This window comes from Psammomys obesus, unplaced genomic scaffold (genome assembly GCF_907164565.1).
Source record: "Psammomys obesus unplaced genomic scaffold, mPsaObe1.curated_primary_1811, whole genome shotgun sequence".
NCBI lineage: Eukaryota > Metazoa > Chordata > Mammalia > Rodentia > Muridae > Psammomys > Psammomys obesus.
The window spans coordinates 7,381,074-7,402,271 of record NW_026596101.1 but is presented as its reverse complement, the minus strand read 5'-3'; the positions used below and the strand labels follow the sequence as shown (position 1 = coordinate 7,402,271).

Genomic DNA, 21,198 nt, shown 5'->3' with positions numbered 1-21,198 from the left:
ATTAAGGAATTTTAAGCCACGTGTCTGTTTTCCCATTCAGCCAGTCTCCTCCACTCTGCAAAGGACTGACTCAAATCCACGATCTTCCCGTTGCTCGATGAAGCCTCCAGATTAGGCAGCAACGGTCACGCTAAACCGGTAAATGCTTGGATAAAGCGAGAGAAGCCGGTCTCAAGCAACTAGACGCGCACGCTGCCAACTTTCTAAATCTAAATGACCCGGAACGCTGGCTGTTCCGTGCGCAGGCGCAGGGGGAACTGGCGCTGCTTGGAAAAAACCTACTGCCCCGCCCCCGCCCCCGCCCCCACCGGAGGAAGTGGGCGGGACCACTCGCCGCGGTTCTTCAGTGCGTGCAGACGTCACTGCGCCGCGACCCGGAAGTGTGCGTGCGGCCCGGGCGGCGGGCGGTAAGCGGGTCCTCGCCATTGCAGTGGCGCCTTCCTGAGGGACATTTTCGCCTCCCCTGTGCCGCGTGGGTCCGAACGCGCGCTGGGGAGATGGCGGGAGGTGGAGGCCGCTCCCCAGTCTCGGTGACGCCGGGTCTCTTGTCACTGAGTCGTGGGCGGCGGCCGTACCTCAGGGCGGGCACCCCGGCAGTCCAAGCAGGCGTGTCCGACGCTTGGCCTGCTGGAGGGTAGCAGGCCTCGCGGCGCGATACTTCCCTTGGAGATCTTTAAGAGCTGCCGCCTCTCGGGGGTCGAGCAGATGGCGGGGACTGCCGAGGCAGCTCCGCGAAGTTCCACCTTTGGAGGCCGTAACCTTGAGGCAGACGAAGGTGATGCGCGCGTGTAACTAACATGTTCTAGAGGTCTCCTGTTCCCGCCGGTCAAATATTTCATTTTCTGCGACTCTTTTTTTTTTTTTCTTCCCTCCTCCTGCTTCCGATATAATAAATGTAGTACAGAACCAGGTAGCTGCCATCGGAGGGGTTTAGTGTTCCCTAAACGGCTTCCAAGTTCTAATTCGGAGAGATGAGTTTGCTAGTTGAGCTGTCCGACAGCATTTGTTGGCCCTCATTTTGAAATTTAATTAGCGCACCTGTGTGTTTGCCTTGTAGATGTGTGGCTGATGACTGTCTCCAGATGCAGAGGCTCCTGAATCCTTGGCACAGGCAGGTCCTGAGCTGTAGTTGGAGTAGATTGTGCCTTCTAAGGCGATACCTATTTACAATGAAGTTGCAGTCTCCAGAATTCCAGTCACTTTTCACAGAAGGATTGAAGAGCCTGACAGGTGAGGGGTTAAGGTTGCCTTCTGGTCTTTGGAATTGTCCACCACAGAGAAGTAAAAGGCAGACAGCTTTCGTTTAACGTGGAGAGATTTTTGTGGAGCTAATGAAAGAAAGACCCACCTGGGATGAATTGAAAAGCTTAGGTCGGGGCACCAGAAGTGGGAAGCTGACTGCAATATGGACCACAGCTTTTCTATATCCCCCAAGAAGTCCCATTTACCATAGATTGTGTGATGAGACCCAGCTCCTTTAGGTCTGTGTTCTCCTGAATGGAAGAGGAAACACATGCTTAGGAAGTAAAGTGCCTTGTTTGTTTCCCTTATGACTAACTGAAGGAGTCAGATTTTAAATTGCTAGTCTGATGTCACCTGCTTTGTATGCAGTGAAGCCATGCTTTCTTCCTTTTATAATTGCTTTCTGGGAGAACAGAAGGAAATAGAAATTATTTCATTTTTTTTCTCTATGTGCAACTAGAAGGCTTGTCTGGGAGGCAGGCAGAAAATTGCTGTTGTCACAGTTTGGTTAGTATTGATCTTTATGTGAGCAAATGATGTTGAAGCAGCCCACAGCTGCAATTTAAAGCCTGTAGCTTTGTCAAGAATGGCTTCCATAAATACACTGCATTGTGTGAGTGTGTAAATCACTTCAGAGACTTACATTCACTTGAGGTGCCTTTTGATTACTGGGGTGAGTAGCGTGCATGTTTTGTGTTGAGGTCAGTAGACTACTTGTGGGAGTTAGTAGTCTCCACTGTGTTTGCTCCAGGATGTAACACAAGATACCAGGCTTGGTGACAATGACTTTTACACACTCACACATCTCACAGGCTCTTAAAACATAAATGCTGGGAATCTGCCCTACAGTCCACTGGCTCTCAGAAGGATAGACATATGTTTGTTTTTGCTTTCACTCCACAGATCAATTCTGATGATCAGTTTTGGGGGGAAACATATCTTTAAACTTATTATGCTCTCCCCAAGGCTACTGTTGTACTCTTGAAATGAGATGGTAGTATTTTAGGTACCTACTGAGAAAAACTTTCTTTTTAAGTTTTTTAGTGAAGTAGAGGGTTTAAATGCAAGTTTATGATACTGTTTTCACTATGATGTAATCAGAGTGAAAAAAGCTAGAAATTCGCTGTCCAATAAAAAACTAAAAAGAAATTAATAGTTTCTTTTAAATAGTTAACCAGGCATCATATTTAAACGTCTACTAATAGACTATCATATGAGTATGAAATTTACAATTGTGCATGTAGCATATATCTAACATACACCATGTCTTATTCAGTCGCACATTTCATATGCTCAGTAACCGCAAGTGGCTGGCAGTTTTTTCTTGAACACTGCAGATCCAACAGCTCCAGTTTGGGCTGAATGAGCCTATTCTTTTTTTCAGATCCTCTCTAAGCCACTAGTTTTCCCATTCTTTATCGTCCCCACCATTAGAAACAATAATTAAGATGTTAAATATTATTGTTTTTTTAATATCTTTTTTAAAACAATTTTTATTCTTTGAAAATTTCATACCATTTGCTCATATCACCCTAAATACTTTTGTTTCTTCCCCCACCTTCCTACTCTCTTTACTTCCTATTTTTTTTTTTTTTTTTACAATAACCCATCAATTACTAGGGGTGGAACATGGTCATCTTCGCAGTAGATACACTCTTAAAGCCTAAAGCCTATTTCACTGCTATCTGTAAGTAGTGTCTTTCCTAGTTGATGTTGCTGGACAAGAAATTTGACCACTGCTCAGTGAGATGAATTGAACAAGGTGGGAAACTTGGAGTGAAGTATTCAATGCAAACAGCTGGAAGCGAACCGTAGGGAGATTTTCCTGTAGGTAAAGTGTGAGTCAAGGATTAGAGAGAGCTGAGACAGAAGTTGGATATGGAGCTTTTATTTATTGTGCTAGAGAATTTGGACATTATATTGCAAATCTAGTAGGAGGAATTGCCTAGTATAATTTACCCTGGTGCTGTAGAGGCTAAATTTAAGGCCCCAGTGCCTTGGCACTGGAGCAAGGAGATAACAGGGCACTCGATAGCCTTGTGTCAGAATAAGCAGAGACTAGAGCACTGGTCTAGGTGTTGAAGGATATAGGTCCCAGTTTGGACAACTTTTGTATGGTACATGGACCTCTCCATTAGTCTATGAAAGTTGTGGACATGATTTTTATATTTTAAAGACTCTTCACTTGGGTATTGGTTGGGAGACTTGATTGGGAATTAAGGGCACGTGAATGGTTTTTGGGGAGGGCTTATATAGAAGTGGTATCTTGTACAAGAGCCCATGTTTGCTTAAGACATCATTATTTGTTTAGACAAGCTATTTTAGCAAATCTACAGAGTGGAGCTGAACAGTTTGAAAAGAGTAGGTGGAAGAAGAGTATGAGACAACAGAAGTTGATGACTAAATTTAGGGATAGGTTTAGCTGATGCACAATCTCCAAGAACATGCAAAGCTGCTTCTTGCAGTAAAGGAAGAATGCTGCCTAAGGAGATCCCTGTGGCCCAGCAACAAGAGGACTTTGGGACTAGCTTTTTTACAATATTGGGACTTGGGTTAGTTGATTTTGGAGAGAATTTTGGACATGGCATCTGCAGAGGATTGGATGTTTTCAGGAAGTAGACTTATCTTCAGTTATTTGACTTAAAATCTACAGCTGTCATCCTAAGGGGAGCCATGTGCATGTACATAGCTCAGGAAGACTGACTTAGGTTACCACACAGTCCATATTCCAACTTGGAAGCAATTTCATAAAGTTTTACAGAACAGAGAAAGTCATAAATTAAGGCAAGGTTAAAATACATTGGTGCATATATTAGGCAGGAAGGTACAATGAAATGAGGGGAGCTGTTCTATACGACTGAGTTGCTATCTGATGGCATTCTTAACTTTTGGATTGAGAGAAGCTAGTTGCTTGCTAAGCTACCTTAATTTGTAGCTAGATGGTGAGAACACAGACTAAAAATGACTAGAAAGCTAGGGTAATCATTCATGAACTTTACAAGGCTTGCTTTGGGTAGTGTTCATACTGTATATAGCAGAGATGCAAACTGATTTCAATCAATATATGCAGTTTTGTTTATTAAGGGTTCTTGGCTGTAATATTTATCATAGGTTTTCCACATAAGCATACTCCCTCTATATTTGTCCTAGGAGAATTAGAACAGTTCCATTCTAAAGTATACACATCCACCACAGAGAAGCAAGCAGAATGGTTTCTTGCTTGCTTTCCTGTTGATAATAATTTATATTTTTAGTGCTGATTCTAAGGCATCTTGGAATTCTGAACTATCTTCTGGATCAGAAAGAAATTTTCAAAGTTCTCTGCTTCTACAGTTCTTAGGGGCAGTCTACTATAGGAGAACCATTTCAGATGTTCAGGACTTGTTTTCATTCTCATGCAAAACTACTCAGTTCAGTGATATCTACTATCTGTGATACTATAATATCTACTATTCAGTGATATCATATCTACTATATGTGATAGATAATAAGATCTTGTGCTTATGTGAGTCCTAATGTTTAATCACATTGTGTGTAAAAAAAACAACAGCAAAACACCAAAATTAAAACCTTTTTTTCCCCTCAGAATTATTTGCCAAAGAGAATCATGAATTAAGAATAGCAGGAGGAGCAGTGAGAGATTTACTAAATGGGGTGAAGCCTCAAGATGTGGATTTTGCCACCACTGCCACGCCTACTCAGATGAAGGAGATGTTCCAGGCAGCTGGCATTCGCATGATAAACAACAAAGGAGAGAAGCATGGGACTATCACTGCCAGGGTGAGTGAAATTGCTTACTGGCTGTGCATTTCTGTACTTATTTAAAGCTGACATATTTATCCAACTTAAAAAAAAAAAAATCTCAGTAAAATGCTTCCTACCCTCTGGAATCTTCCATACTCTTCTGTTGGAGCTACTTACTATGTAAGGTTGATACTCTATACTTTTACAATTTCTGATATAAAACCAAGTAAGTCGTCTGCTGTACATTTCATTTTTAATTTGTAGGTTTGCAGATGGTCTTCATTCCTGTGACACAGCTTCCTTGCCACCCCTTTCTCCACAGCAAGCTCCTATAATTCCCCTTTATTTTCCAGGATATTGATACTGTAGTTTTTGGTTAATTCAGGTTCAGAATTTGCATTTATGACAGTTGTTTACAGTTGAGTTCTGGAAATATATTTTAACCAGATTTAGGCAGGCTTTTTTGGACATACTTCACCAGATACTATTATTGTGGGAGAGACCAGCTCCATCTGTAACTCCATGAAAACTTTCTAGTAGGCCAAGATGTGGGGCTGAACAATGATGATGATATTGGTGGTCTCAATACTCCTTTCTTCCCCTGCAGAATTAGACTGATCTGTATCTTGTTAACAAAACAGTTTTTAAGAGAGAGTGGTATGGTTTACAACAGGACAGAAACTATTTTTCAAGTTGTATGTTATGTTTCCAAAGTTATTGTAAAAAGTTTTAAAACAGATGTTAATGAAATTACGTACTAATAAGTTTCTTAGAACATACCTTTGTTAAATAAAGTGACATTCACTAAAGTTTATTCTTAGTAAACTATGTACATATATATTTTTGCATGTGTTACACTTTTGCCACAAAGACTATAATGTTTGTAATATACACTGAGGTCCATTGTTAAGTGTCCTTATGTGGCACAGGACTATTTCTTTTACAGTGTTCTGTTCTTGTGTCAGATTCAAAATGTTCATCTTCCATAGGCTATCAGTTATAATTGTTTTAACAAAATGTTTCTTTTGTGCATTTTCTGTTAATTCCTTTCTTAAATGTGCATATTCTATGGCTCTTATTATATTTGGCTGATGCATTTAACCAGGCCTGACCAGGCAGGCTCTTGGAAAAGCGTGTCCACGGATAATTAGTGAATGAAGCAGCTCATTTGCAGATGACAGTGTCATGTCATGATGTCAGAAGGTTGTGTACCCATGCTCCATATCTTCAGCAAAGTGACCTGTTGTTGTTAGTCTCATGAAAAGTGTGAGTTAATGCTCCCCATGCTGTTAGGACTTTTCATTAGAGATCAAAATTCCCCAGAGTTGTGCCAAGGGATAAGCTGAGTTGTGTTTTATTTTGAAAATCAAATGGGAAAAAGACAAGTTTTATTGATTTCCATTTAATCCTGTTATCAGTTGTGATGTTTCATTTCTACTATTTCTACCATTTCTGGTACCTCAAGTTTTGGTAATTTTTGGTCTACCCTGGTTTTGTACAGGGAGGGAAAGTATACTTGTTTGTAATAATTTTTCATAGTTTTCCTACTTTTAAGTCCTTCTCTTTTTTCTTTATATATAGTTGTATTTCAAGAGCCTTACTTTATAATGAGAATATAGACTCAGCTTTGTATCTGGAAAGTATGTGGAAGTGTGAGGAATGCAGGTCCTGATGAGGAGGTCCAGAAGTCTTGTTTGGTTGGAAATATCTCTGTGCTTGACTACCGCTAATATATCATTTGTCAGTGCACCATTGGTCACGAGCAGATGAGCTTGCATTTAAAATGTGCTTCTTCCCTCATTCTAGATCCAGATCATTCTCAGTGTTCAGCTCATATCGTGTTGTTATCAGCTTTCGAAGCTGGAAGTGATCTCTTTGCAGGATACACAGTACTTTCAGCTGTTGTTTCTCAGTATGCTGCTCAGTGGTATATGTTGCAGAAATTAGACTTTGGCACTCTTTAGAGAATAACTTGCTTTGAAAAGGAATAACCGGAGTCTAGTGCACTGAGAGCTCTTTCCTACCACCCCATTCCCACTTCTCAGAGCTGGATGTTTGTGTGGGAAACTGATCTTATCACAGTGGAAACTTGAAAGAAACAATTCTTAGTATTTTTTTTGAATTATATGTTTCTGTATAAAGTTATATGTATATAATAATGGAATTTTCAAAAAGACATCGTAATTGGCAGGTATTACAGCACGCTGCCTTAAAGATAAGTTTTTTAAATATTTGGTGAAACCAAAACTAATTAAAAAGAAAAAAAAGAGTTTATGGGGCCAGTGTAGTGGCTCACCAGGTAAAGGCGCCTGCTGGCAAACCTGACAATTTGAATTTAGTCCCCAGAGCCCCAATAGTGAAAGGAGACAGCATCCTTGTGCAAGTTGTGTTTGGCTGTGGCACACAAACAATAACAACAAAAACTTACGTTTCATTGCAGCTTCATGAAGAAAACTTTGAAGTTACTACACTCCGGATTGACGTCAGCACTGATGGAAGACATGCAGAGGTAGAATTCACAACTGACTGGCAGAAAGATGCTGAACGGAGAGATCTCACCATAAATTCTATGTTTCTAGGTAATCTCTTGAGAGGACAAGACAGCATCATAATTCAGTCTGTTAGAGTGCTTCCTTTCTGGGTTAAACTGGCACTGTTGGAAATGTTATCCAACTTTTCCGTTGCACTAACTTATCAGAGCCTGTTGGCTAGAGCCAGCATCATTAACTATAAATTGAAATGTTTTCATCAGTTTTTTGTACTACTGTAGTGAAGATTAAGGACATAAATGTCAGTGTTTAACAATAGTGCCTGACACATTTTTGTCCATTTAGTCTGTTGACTTACTGTACCTAAACAGTGCAAGAAAATGTGTATCACGTGTCAGGCTTTCTCTCTGCACTGTTTCATACATGTGTGTCCACTCATTCCTCTTCTGGCATCTTGCTATAGAATGGCAAGTAACTATCAAATCTTCGTAACTGCTGACATACAACCTCAGTATTTGTTAGCATCCAATCCTAGGAGTCAGCAATTGAGTTGCCATAGGTAATGAAACACATACCAGCTTAATCTTCTGTGATACGAAAAGTGAGGAGAAACATGCAGGACCTGAGGTGAGTTGGCATAGCTTTTTGGGACATCTCTGCTATATCAGTTTTTACACTTTAAATTTCATACAATCTCTTTGGTTTTGATTATTGCTTCAGGGGCTGAGAAATTAAGTTTAGGCCAGATGGCTACATGAAACTGCACAATGGTAAGTGCTGTAGTTCAGCCTGGCTAGTGATAGTGGGAGCTTCCAAAGCCTAGGTAGTTTATGACAAGGGAGCCAGATAATGAATGATTTTATATATATATAAATATATATATTTATATATATATATTTATATATATATAAAGATACAAGTGTTTCTTTTTATATAATCCAAATTTAAATTACTCCAACTGGTTTAATAGTCTTGTCCAGTGGGAATGTTTTTAGTATACTTTACGAAATTGAAAACCTGAGTCTTTAAAGTAGTATTTCACATAAAACGCTACTCTTGGTGCTGTTTTGCAGTGTTCTGAGCTTTATCATGTGCCAGCATGGTTATAAGCACACTGAGGAAGTTTGATCTGCTCAGTAACTCATGGCAGCATGTCTAATGTGTACCTTGTAAATTATACAACTAGGATTCTAGCTGAGGGCTGAGGCATACTGGCTCTAGAGGCCATGCGCTTACCATCTTTAGTCTTTTTTTCTTTTTCCTTTTCTTTTTTTAATAAAAATAGTGATTAGAGCAAAACAATGATAACAGTCCTCACATTAGGCAGTTTTCTGTTCAGGCTTCTTTCGCATCTTACTGGTTCAAGCATATTCATAGCATGGATGTAAATGGCTTGTTACTTTGCTTTAGGTTTCTCTTTCACTGGAGATGAAAATGAGGGGCCTGTACATGGTAGTTGGGAAGAGAGTTAGCCATCTTGTCAATCTTGCATTAGAACAAGGATCGTAAGACAGATATACTATGTAGTCTTATTTGCTTTTGCTTTGTTTTCATATGGTACTTTTAGAAATTGTCATACAGATTCATTTGGTATAGTATTTGGCCTGTGAATAGATCCACAACAGCTTGGAAACACTTAGAGCCTTAACTTCGAGCTTGCCAGTGTTCCTGATTTTAGAATAATCAAACAGCATTTAATATGAAACAGCTAAATTGACAGTCATTTCCCAAAGGTGATAGCAGTTTCTCTTATTTCCAAAGGTGCAGAGTGAAACATCTCACAAGGCCAGTAGCCAACATGATTTGCTAATTGAATGAATGCTTTCAATGTTTCCTTTCTCCTTTGAGTTCTTGGGATAAGTAGGTAGCTATTTGGGTTTGAGATTTTCCTGGAAGGTGCGATTGGTGCCTCACTGCCAGGACTATAAGAGAAACTGTCTCGAAAACCAAAAAAAAAAAAAAAAAAGAAGAAGAAAAATCCCAGACTAACCAAGATGAATGGGTCACTGTAATACCAAGGTTTATAAACTATTAGGAGTAGTTTGACAAACCTCCCTCCCCCTTTTAATGACAGAACCATCAGAGTAGGTTTTGTTACACTACAGCTGTGTGTGATTGAGTGTGAGGGAGTGGTGATTGAGTGCCTGCTTTATCACTGCTGTTGTTACCAGAAAGTATTACCCAGTCTGAGAGAAATCTGAAAAGCTTTTCAAAAATTTGTGTTGTGACTAAGGTTGAAATGTTATTAAGATTTCTGGATTTTATTTTTTAACCTGTTTTTATTTATATGGTCGTTTTGTTTTTATATTTTGAGTATGTGTTTATGCCATCTTCTCAGTGTCAGGTGTTTATTTAAGGCTGTAATTGTGTGTGTGTGTGGTTGTTTTTGCTTGTTTGTTGTTGTTGTTTTTTGCCAGTAAGCCTATTTGTATTTTCAAAAGCTTTTTTTAAACTTTTTATTGATTCTTTGTGAATTTCACATCATGCATTCCAATCGCACTCCTCTGTGCGCACCCCCTACCCTTGCAACTTCCCTTCCCCCCAGAGAAAACAAAGAAAAAATCTCGCCATGGATGCTCTGGTGTCAGGGTGTGTCACACAGTATACCATTTGCCCAATCAGCTTTACTTAAAAAATGTTCATTGCAATGAGTCACTGGTCTGGTTTGAGGCCTCTGGCTTCTGCTACATTATCAATATTGGATCCTCATCAAGACTCATCTTGGATAGCCTGTTGTTGCCCTATGTCACATGATCCAGCAGTTCATAGATGGGTTAGATGTTTTTATCTACTATGTTTACTACTGTGTTTTGTTGTTTTTAAAGCAGTAAAATCCCAATCATTTGATTTTACCAACAAAGACTCAGGAACCAGATGCATGGGTGAAAGCCTACTGGCTCAGAGAGGCAGAGAAAGCACCCAGCTGACCTTCCCACTTGGCTCTTAGCCCAGAAGGAAAAAACTGCTTCTACTCAGTTCATATCCAAGAAGGAAAAAGCCAAAACCTAAAAGCCCTTTCTTCTCCACTGTGTCTTAAATACCCTTCTAATCAAAGACCTTCCTTTCTGTTTAATTCCTGTCAGCTGGTCTCTTGCTCCACTCAGGTTTGACTTTATTTAGCTCTTGGATTAAAGGTCTGTGCTAGGGCTGAGCCACACCACAAGGGCTTGTTTACAGTAAACAGAAAGCTGGGATTAAAAGTGTGAGTTAGGGCTGAGCCACATCAAACAGGAAACAGGATATTACAGGTCACAATCTCGGGGTTCACAATGGGAACAAATATTCGTGCGGCAGTGTTTTTCTTTGAAGATTCTTTTTCTTGTGTCCGAATGTGTGCAGATGTGTGCACAGAGGCTGGAAAAAGGTATTGACTGTTCCGTATTACTTTCCACCTATTCTTTTGAGACAGGGTCTGTTCTGCTATTCTTATTTTAGGAATATTACATTTTATGTTTACAAGAATGTCTATTGCTGTTTATATTCTGTATTAATATAAAAATTGGCCTATCTGTTGTCTTCCTCTCCCTCCTGCTGTATAAAAGTATGGTAAATTAATTTTGCTTATTTTTGAAGGTTCTGTTTTTCATTTGTATAAGTGGCCTTTTATTCGTTTACTAGTGATACATGTGAATATCGTTACTATGTTTATATTTTAAAATGATACCCTTGTTGATTTTTTTTTTTACTGTTTGTGGTAGTTTGCAGATGGTTTTTCCCCATTAAATCCTTGCTCTAATTATTTTTCTTCCCTCTTTTTCTTATGAATAGGTTTTGATGGTACCCTGTTTGATTACTTTAATGGTTATGAAGATTTAAAAAATAAAAAAGTTCGATTTGTTGGACATGCTGAACAGAGAATTCAAGAAGATTATCTTCGAATTTTAAGATATTTCAGGTAAGAATTTGTAAGTTTTAACAATAGGAAATTTCAGTTTTTAATGTCACCCCTTAAGCACAATCCCTTTTTGTGTAGTGTGACATCAGCAGGAATACAAACTAGAGACCCCAAGTACTTCAGTGATGAGGTAGCACCCTTTGACTTTTATTCTGAACTATACACAAAGTATTCTTTGTGCTATGCTCTGTATAAAAGCTTTAAATTATTAGTGCTTTTCCGTCATTGATCCTGGGGATTGTGTCCTTACCACATGCCTGATTAGGTGCTCTGATTAGTGAGGAGTGATTTAAAGCATCTGTCCTCATGACCTTAAGTCTGAGATGCTCTGGGACATATCTGGTGTCTTACCACAAAATGACACGCAAAAGGAAAATGCTATTAAATGCATGTTAAAACAATTGGAGGATAAATATACTTAAAAGTTGGGGAAACTGGTTAAGTGTGAAATACATGGACAGTTTTGTGGATAGCAGTGATTTGAATTTTTGTAGATTAAATTTTAAATTGATACATAATACAAGCTATACATGTATATGTAATGTTTTGATACATTGTAATGTAAGCATATCTGAATATGTTGGTTGTCTGTAGTCACAATAGTATGCAGCAGTGATGACAATGTCATTTTATGTGTTGACTTATAACTGAGTGCCCACAGTTAAGTCATCTAACATATCTTAGTCCTCAACTTTTTTTAAAGTTAATTTTTTAATTTATTACAATTTATTCACTTTGTATCTCAGCTGTAGCCCCCTCCCTCATCCCCTCCCGATCCTGCCCTCCCTCCCTCTTCTCCTCTCTTGCCCCTTCCCCAGTCCACTGATGGGGGAGGTCTTCCTCCCCTTCCATCTGACCCTAGCCTTTCAGGTCTCATCAGGACAGGCTGCATAGTCTTCCTCTGTGGCCTGGTAAGGCTGCTTCTCCCTCAGGGGGAGGTGATCAAAGAGCCAGCCACTGAGGTCATGTCAGAGACAGCCCTGTTTCCATTACTAGGGAACCAACTTGGAGTCTGAGCTGCCATGCGCTACATCTGTGCAGGGATTCTAGGTTATCGCCATGAAGGTCCTTGGTTGGGAGTATCAGTCTTACAAAAGACCAGTGTGCCCAAATTTTTTGGTTCTGTTGCTCTCCTTGTGGAGCTCTAGTCCCTTCCACGTCTCTCTATCGCCCCCTTCTTTCATAAGATTCCCTGCACTCTGCCCAAAGTTTGGCTATGAGTCTCAGCATGTGCTTTGATACCCTGCTGGGTACAGTCTTTCAGAGGCCCTCTGTGGTAGGCTCCTGTCTTGTTCCTTGGATATCTATCCCATTTGCCTTTCTGAATGAGGATTGAGCATCGTACCCAGGGTCCTCCTCCTTGCTTAGCTTCTTTAGGTGTATAGATTTTATGTTTATCCTATATTACATGTCCTCAACTTTTGAGCTCACCCATTTTTGATTACATGTGATATGAAGCACATATTTTTGTGTCTGGACTATTTAAGACTGTTATTTCTAACTTTATTGAAGTGGTGTCATATGCCTAAAATGCCTATAATCCTAACACTAAGGGAACCTAAGGCAGGAAGGTCGTGAGTTCAATGCCAGCCTTAGCTATACTCTGAGTTTAAGGCTACTGCACCATATTTTCAGTGTGCTCCATTTTCTGTCAGTTGATCGATCAGCAGTCCATTTAACTTCTTGGATGTTTATTTTTAAAAGTGAGCCACTGTGAACAAAATAGAGGCAGGATCACCTCCAGATAACTGACTTTACTTCCTTTGGACATAAAAAATCTAAAGTGGATATCTGTTCAGTCTTCAGACGAGTCTCCCCACTTCCCATTGCTTGTACTAGTTTATTTCTGCCTACCTTTGCAAGTGAGTTTCTGTATGACTTCTTTAGCACTTGTTATCTTTGATCAGCCAGTTGTTTTTGAGTTCCTTCTATAATTTAAGCAATGCCTCATCAGATGTATCATTTACAAATATTCTGTAGGTTGTATCTCAATAGTTTCTTAACAAGGATTTTTTTTTTTTTTAATCCAAATTTTAACCTTAAAAAAATAATTCTACCTGGTAGTATACAACATTGTTCACTAGTTGGGACCACTCAGAATACTGTGTTGCACAATATATTTTGTCAGTACATCCAAGTTTTTTACACTTGAGCATATGCAAACAGTCTGTTAATAACAGACCAGTAGCACTGTCTATTTTTTGTTGATCCATCACCTAGATGTGTTTGAGTTAGCCTATTAAAAATGGAAAACATTTTTTGTGGTGATACATGCCTGTATAGAGGTAACAAAACTGAGGGTAGTTGCTGTTTTTTCTTTTAATAATAAATGTAAAAAAATGTCTTACAGGGTTTTTTTGTTTGTTTGTTTTGTTTTGTTTTTTTGTCTTACAGGTTTTATGGTAGAATTGTTGACAAACCTGGTGACCATGACCATGAGATTCTAGAAGCAATTGCAGAAAATGCCAAAGGCTTGGCTGGGATATCAGGAGAAAGGATTTGGGTAGAGCTGAAGAAAATTCTTAGTGGTAACCATGTAAACCATTTGATGCATCTAATCTATGACCTTGATGTGGCTCCTCACATAGGTGAGAACAGTGTATGAATTTCTAACAACAAAATAGCTAGTGTAAAGTACATGAGGTAAAATGTTCCGTGTTATGTAGCTAAGGAATTTAAATTGGGGAGATGAAATTCTAAGATAAACTTTGGGATCAAGGATTAGGAGAGTTTATTTATGGGTAAAGAATAGTTCAGAGAGAACACTTAAATTTGATGAAGCTGTGCCACTTACTGGCTTTGCAGGTTGGGTTGGTTTATCATCAGAAAGGGTTAAAATAACAGCAGTTAGCTCATAGAAAATAAGAGGAAGCCGCGAGTTAATGTACAATAAGTGCTTTCACAAGGATTCTTACTATATAGAAAATAAGTCAGTAATTATAGCCAATATATTCCAGTCAGGAACTTTGGCTCTGATTTACAAGAACAAGAAATTACTGGTTAGGGAATGGGTACAGACAGGAGTGTGACTAAGAAGGCATCTGATGTGCACCTGATGTGACCACAGCTCCTGAACCTTCTGGGAAGCAAGAACATGATAAGTTTTCCCTAGGAGTTAAAGAGAGTGACAGATGGGCTGATAATAAGCAGTGGAGAAATCTGAACACTATACATTCGTAAAAACGGCATAGTTTAAGAGATGAGTGAGGTTTTGTAATTAAAAAAAAATGACTTTTTTCTTTTCTTTGGGTCTATACAGGTTTACCTGCTAATTCAAATTTAGAAGAATTTAACAAAGTCAGTAAAAATGTTGAAGGCTTTTCACCAAAACCGATGACTCTTTTGGCCTCTTTATTCAAAACCCAAGATGATGTCACAAAACTGGATTTGAGATTGAAAATTTCAAAAGAAGAGAAAAACTTGGGTTTATTTATAGTTAAAAACAGGAAAGACTTGATTAAAGCAACAGATAGTTCAGAACCATTGAAACCATATCAAGACTTTGTTATAGACGTAAGTATGTAGGCTTGTTCAGAAAATAGTTCTTAAGTAATTGGAGAAGTGACTTTCAAACTGTAGATTTTACGTAAGTATTTGTGTCAATATGTGATAGAACTGTGTCACTTAGTCTAGGGAACCGGATGCCCCTGCCCGTGTGTGTGAGCTGCTCAAGTACCAAGGAGAGCATGGTCTTCTCAAGGAGATGCAGCAGTGGTCTGTCCCGCCATTCCCTGTGAGTGGACATGACATCAGGAAAATTGGCATTTCTTCAGGGAAAGAAATTGGAGCCCTGTTACAGCAGTTGCGTGAGCAGTGGAAGAAAAGTGGTTACCAAATGGAAAAAGATGAACTTCTAAGTTACATAAAGAAGCCCTAAAATGAGCTCCGTATGAACAGTGGAAAGTCTTGGTAAGTCTGGTTTTCTTTCCTTCTGTTTCTTAAATATCTTAAATAGCAAGAATAAACTCAGAAGTACTGAAAAACTAAGTTCAAGTCTACCTCCTCTGAATTTTCCAACTCTATTGGAACAGTGCCAGGTGAGAAAAAGTCATAGCTGTTACTTGCTTAGACTGGCCATTGATCTTAAAACGTGGTAATTGTTGAAGGAAAACATTATGTGCTAAAATAACCCAGTTTGTTGTCTAAGCTATTTCCTGAATTTTAAAATTGCTTAGAAAGTTATAGGAATAATTGAAGGGCTGATGTTGAGATTTCTAGGTGCCACGGATAGTCAACTATTTATTTTACTAATTAGACGGATGTGGCTTCTTAGATTTTAACATTTTATAATTAACTCTCCTTTCTGCATAGACACTCATAGTATTTGTGTAAGCAAACAACAGCTTTTGATTAAAGCCCAAATAAGAGGAGTTTGAATAGGATCATGTTACAAAGAAGAGGAGGCTCAAAATCCATTTCATCCAGTCAGTATAGCTGGATTTTATACTATTGAGTTCCTGCTGCTGTCATTCCACCTGCATGAATATGCAGGAAGTATACAATGTGCAAGATTCCTTTAAAGAGTAAGTGGATGGTGAGATACGCTGCAGAAGTAAAAGCAGAATTCCCTCACTTCCTGACTGCGGCATGAATGAAACAGAGTAGAGCTGTAAAAAAATGACATTGAGGACTAGCCTATTCTTGAGTTACATTTTATTATATGCTTAATATACTTTAAATGTTTTACTTGATTGCTTAAACATAATTCAACTAGATAGTGTAGCTTTGGATATAGATATTATTTTTGGTCAGTTTTATTTGAAGATGGCCTTCAGTTGCTTTAGCTTTATTTCCTAAAGGGTATAATCCCAGAAATATATACTGTTTGCTTACATTTGCAAATGAAATGTAAAATGGACATATGCTACTATTTAAAGGGTTCTAATACGACAGGGTCAACAAATAAATAGTGCACATACACAAAATGCTATTTTTTTTTCTGCTCAAACTGCTTATTTTACTCTTTAATATTTCCAAAGTTTACAAATCAGCATCTCAGACAAGCTAAAGAAAACTGAAAGGAATGAAGTCCTTTAAAAAAAAAATATACACTGCCTTGCCTCTCTCCTATGCTTTGCCAACCCAGCTTCTGGAACATTCATCATTAGAGCAGTGGTGCCTCTATCCATCCTCTCCTGTTCATAGCTATTCCCAGAACTTCAAAGGTACTTTCTTATCCTATCAATGGCATATATCCAACAGGATAATTAATGGCACCCAGCTACTAGAACCAGATGCTTCTGAATCCAGCCTGTGTTTTGTACTGTTTTTTCACAAGCTGCTTTGAAATTGGCAGTCAGATGCTGTGACCCACTGTACACATACATGAGAGGCAGTGCTGTCCGGCGCAGATCTGACTTGAGAAACCATCTTTAGGAAGCTACCCTGACAGGTGCACTTACAAACAAAGTATTACTTTATCTGGGCTTATTTCATCTTCAGTCTCTGGAATTGTGGGTAACAGAGCAGAACGAGTTAGGCCCCAAAATTTTTGAGGTGACATGTCTTTTTTGGTGGCTGTAAATTTCCATCCAATATGGCTTGCACAAATTTTACACTGGGCAATGGTCCATGCATACCTATAAAATGAAATAAAGACATTTTTTACCTTTGGTTTAGGCTTGTCATGCAATATTTCTGAAACCTTGTAAGTTTACAAAAACACCTTGTCATAATTTGCTACTATACTGCAGGTATTATATTGCTGATCTGCTTCAGCTTTAATGTCATTGCCTTCTACTACATTTTTGTTAAGAGAACAGCAATCTGGGATATGGGTGAAGAAGAGGAAGGAGAGCATGAACCTGTCAAAAAAAAAAGGCACTTTTTCCCTCAAGTTGATATTTTCCTCTTATGAAGGATACTGTTTGTAATGCTTACATTAGCATATTAATAATACTAGTTTCACTGACCTCAAGAATGATGTCAGAGGATTTTTTAAAATGAAAGATAGCAAGTAAACTCACTAATTCCTCTGTCACTTCCAGTGTAAAGGGTGGCCCACAATAAAGCAAGCTGGAAAAAGCAGAATTTATTGGTTCCTGTGTCCCATTATGTTCCTGCTTTAAGGCCTTTTGGTCCACATATCAATCAAGAGTTGTAAATAGTTACTGTGGATCATAAAGTTTTACAACGAGCTGACAAATATTTCAACTTTTTCCTGAATGCAGTGAGTCATGTCACGCCCCCAAATTCATTTCAACCTATTGATGAAACTAAGATTAGTTAAACTCTTTCTATCCTGTTTGTTTTGCAGTATTTCGAGAAGCTTCATTTAGGACTAAATGAAGAGTCAACAAAAAGAGGTAAACAGCCATATTACCCAGGAAACCAGCTGTGTACTGTAGAAGGCCGGCCTATCAGATTCAGATTGGAAGCTTTATACACAGTCAGTGTCTCATGTACATATCCATGAGGATTCACATATGCTGCCATTGGACCATATAAGGATAAACTACAACAAAGAAGAAATATGGAGAATAAGACAATCAAAAGGAAAAATAGTAATCCCAGTAATTTTCTTTCTTTGGGACATATACATTATGCTTTTTAATCTTTGAATTTTAGGTACTCCACAGCCTTTGTGTAAAATATAAACTAACTGTATTCAGGAGGTTGGTGAAAATGTTCTTTGATGATTCAAAGGGAAATACACCAGTGTTTACTAAGCGTATCGAAAAGGTCATGTTTATCTTTTCACATTACCTGTTTCATTACTTTCTTGGCTTATAATTCTAATAAATTTATACGTGTTAAACTGCTGTGTCACAGCATTAGCACTCATTCAGAAACATGTCTATGTAGCAGGATCAAATACAATGGTCCTGGTTGAAATACAATGCTAGAACCACTTGCATTATGTCAAAAGATAGAATATCTCAGATTTTAAACAAAAATTGAGGAGGAAAGTACTGTGTAGACATTGCAGATGTTTCTAGCCTGGAAGAAAAGCCTTATCTGAAACTGAATTAGTTCCCTGTTTATATTCCTTATTGAGTATATTTTTAGGCATTGGAGGAAATAAGGAAAGTGGAACTAGAAAATTCTGAAGGGAATTTGGAATATACTGAGAGAAGTAGATTAAAAATGTAATAAAAATCTTACCTAAATATTTCATTCTTGGTTGTTATTTCTGTTTCTTGACATTGTTTACAGCAAAGGGAAGTACACTAAAAATGTTAAGTGGAAAAACAGGCATGTTACCCAGATGATGAATAAACTTCTTTAGAGTACTATTGTCTTGGGTTGTATATCACATTTTTCTAACCAGATAAATTTGGATTAAGGATTGCAAAATAATTTGAAATGCTTCAGATTTTCATATTGAATATACCTTCTTCAAAGTTTGACATGACTTTACTGTTTATACATTCCTAATCCCCCAAATCTGGAATGGTCTAAATTACAGATCACCAAACAAGTGCCCACTATTACCTGACTATTACTATAAAATAGAGGTAGCCCTTGATCCCAACTGTCAACTGTCTAATGCAGCTTACACAGTCTACACAGCAGACATGTCATCTTTACTCACTTTGTTCATGATGTCTAACTCACAGCGAAGCCGCTGAATAGCACTACCAATTTTAAGGAGCTGAATTCTCAATACGTCATCAATAGGAAGACAAGCAGCTACTCTGTAAGAAAAGTCTTAAAAGACATGGTCAGGTTTGCAGGCTTTAAACTTAGGAATCATTAATGTATGCTTACATCCCAGTTATTTTCCCTTAAGTCACACATATACTTGAAGCTAAGTCCCAGAGCCAGCTTCACTTGTAGAGGCTCTATAGAACAAGAAGTGTCTACATGAGAGCCACTTCTGCTATTCAGTTTAACTAAAAATTGACTGCTGCTGCTTAAAATACTAATTTTTTAAAAACATGTTCAAAGTAAAAGAAATGCAATTGCCTTTTCAGAATTCAAAAGTTAGTTAAAACTGATTAACATTAAGGATTTTTTCAACAACATGCCTGAAATTGTAGTACTTGCCATACCTATTGGATTTGCAGGAAGAGAATCATCTTTGAGATTTTCATCCCATTCACGTAGCTGTTTCTTAATTCTATCCATTAAAGTTTCCTGGTATAAAATAAAAGTACCCACAGTAAGATTCAGCCCTTTAAAAAAGTAGTAACCCCAAGACCAGGTGAAATGCTTGTTATTTTAAAGGTGGAACTGGTTGAATCTAACTCCCTTGACTAGGAACTAGGCTTCTTGCCCTTAGGCTGTCTATCCCAAGGAGTATGATTCTAAATGCCTCTGGATGCTAGGCTGCAGCCTGAATTGGCCCCTTCTGAGTTTCTCAAGCCCCTTTCTAGCTCAGTGCAAATGGCCATGGACACATTTACTGTCTATACCTCACTTGACAACTAATCTTTACAGAAGAGTGCTGTCTTTATGTTTGTGATGATTCAAAAGCTGCTGAAGGGCAGAGTTTAACAGCATTTTCCTTGAGTGGTTTGAAAATCATATGTGCTCAAGTTACTCATTTAGTTTTTCTAGTTCTTTAGATTTCTTGGCAGGAATTCACTAAGAACTACAACACTTGTTTAATGTTTACTATGTGCAACAGCTACTATTACACCATTTTCCCCAAACTACAGAGTAACTGATAGAATCTGGGCTTTGAAGGCAGTCTTTTTGTTCCAAATCAAGATTCTGTAAAAGTTATCCTAGTATTGTCTTAGTGATTTCTGTAAGCAGTGACAGTGCACTCTTTCAACAGACAACTTGTGTAGATGCATGTTAGTTAATAAGCTAATGATGCAGAGATACATAGAGGAATACACTTGCTTGGAAAATAAGTATTGTGGTATAAGAACCCTTTTATTGTGACTTCCACATGACCTTTCATAATTTCTGTAACCAAAAATTTGTCATCCTATTTTGTTAAGTTGTAAGTATTAGGATTATAAAAATTCTAATAAAAGACAATTCCAGTAATACCTGCCTATTTTTACCAATTTATACCTAGTGCTGAAATAACATACAAGTTTCAGGCAAAGTACTTACCGCATCATATAATGAATATAGCCAGCGAGGCCATGAAGTCAGATTTGCACAGTGAAACTTTCTCTGAAACAAAAAGTGTCACCTATGAAAATTCAAGTAAAAGATTCTAACACTACAAATAGTAACATCTGAAAATGATTAGTCTTATAAAAATACTTCCTATTTTTAAAAGGATAATAGATTATCTGAAATGAATTCAGTCTCATGGCAGGTAATTATAGAAATACTTGACAATTATACTTTTATAACTTTTAAATAAATACTGGATCTGGAATTCTCATTCTTACAGAGATGCAAAAAGTTTATTTTCTTTCTTTCTTTCTTTCTTTCTTTCTTTCTTTCTTTCTTTCTTTCTTTCTTTCTCTTCTTCTTCTCTCTCTCTCTCTCTCTCTTTCTCTCTCTCTCTCTATCAGGCTTGGCATAAACATTTTATTTCAGGCTACCTAAAAATGATCTGGATGTTTTCCTACTCATGCTTAGCTCAAGAGTCTAGCCTAGTGGGCCGGAGCAGAGGACTTAAGTCCTCTCCAGTAAGCTGTCCTTTAATTCTAAGACCATGTAGTTACTGTCATACTACCAATTACAGATTTTTAAAAATGTGCTACCAATAACAGATGACTGACCAGTAATTACCATGAAATTCTATGGCAAAAATTTCACCTTCTATTAGAGTACCACACAGTTACTAGAAGTATCTCCATATTAAAAGTAAGTAAATCCAAGCATAGGAGGTTACAGATTTGGTAGTGGGAAGTAGCTAGGATTTAACCATTATTTACTCAATGTGTTGATCATTTTTATGTATTTGGGATATTA

The 21,198-nt window shown here is 38.1% G+C and overlaps 2 protein-coding genes across 6 annotated transcripts in view; one reads left to right on the top strand and one right to left on the bottom strand.

The window, feature by feature from the left end:
* Positions 1–381: 381 nt before the first annotated feature.
* Trnt1 (tRNA nucleotidyl transferase 1) lies at positions 382–18,602 on the top strand. 2 transcript variants are annotated; one of them, XM_055628429.1, is made up of 9 exons: positions 382–407; positions 1,058–1,230; positions 4,829–5,022; positions 7,427–7,565; positions 11,244–11,370; positions 13,765–13,958; positions 14,630–14,883; positions 14,999–15,279; positions 17,627–18,602. In XM_055628429.1, the coding sequence occupies exons 2-8, from the start codon at positions 1,083–1,085 to the stop codon at positions 15,245–15,247; spliced, it is 1,305 nt and encodes a 434-aa protein (XP_055484404.1). In that variant the 5' UTR covers positions 382–407; positions 1,058–1,082; the 3' UTR covers positions 15,248–15,279; positions 17,627–18,602. The 2 variants fall into 2 exon arrangements, with proteins under 2 accessions (XP_055484404.1, XP_055484403.1); XM_055628428.1 differs by lacking the exon at positions 382–407 and adding an exon at positions 416–775.
* Crbn (cereblon) overlaps positions 16,007–21,198 on the bottom strand; it is a 17,785-nt gene continuing 12,593 nt past the window's right edge. For all 4 annotated transcript variants that reach the window (XM_055628423.1, XM_055628424.1, XM_055628425.1 and 1 more), the window contains 6 exons: positions 20,383–20,445; positions 19,365–19,449; positions 18,905–19,020; positions 18,475–18,539; positions 17,693–17,824; positions 16,007–16,949 (listed from right to left, as the gene is read on the bottom strand). In XM_055628423.1, coding sequence (XP_055484398.1) covers positions 16,769–16,949; positions 17,693–17,824; positions 18,475–18,539; positions 18,905–19,020; positions 19,365–19,449; positions 20,383–20,445 — 642 coding nt within the window. In that variant the 3' untranslated portion in view covers positions 16,007–16,768. The remainder of the gene's footprint in view (positions 16,950–17,692; positions 17,825–18,474; positions 18,540–18,904; positions 19,021–19,364; positions 19,450–20,382; positions 20,446–21,198) is intronic.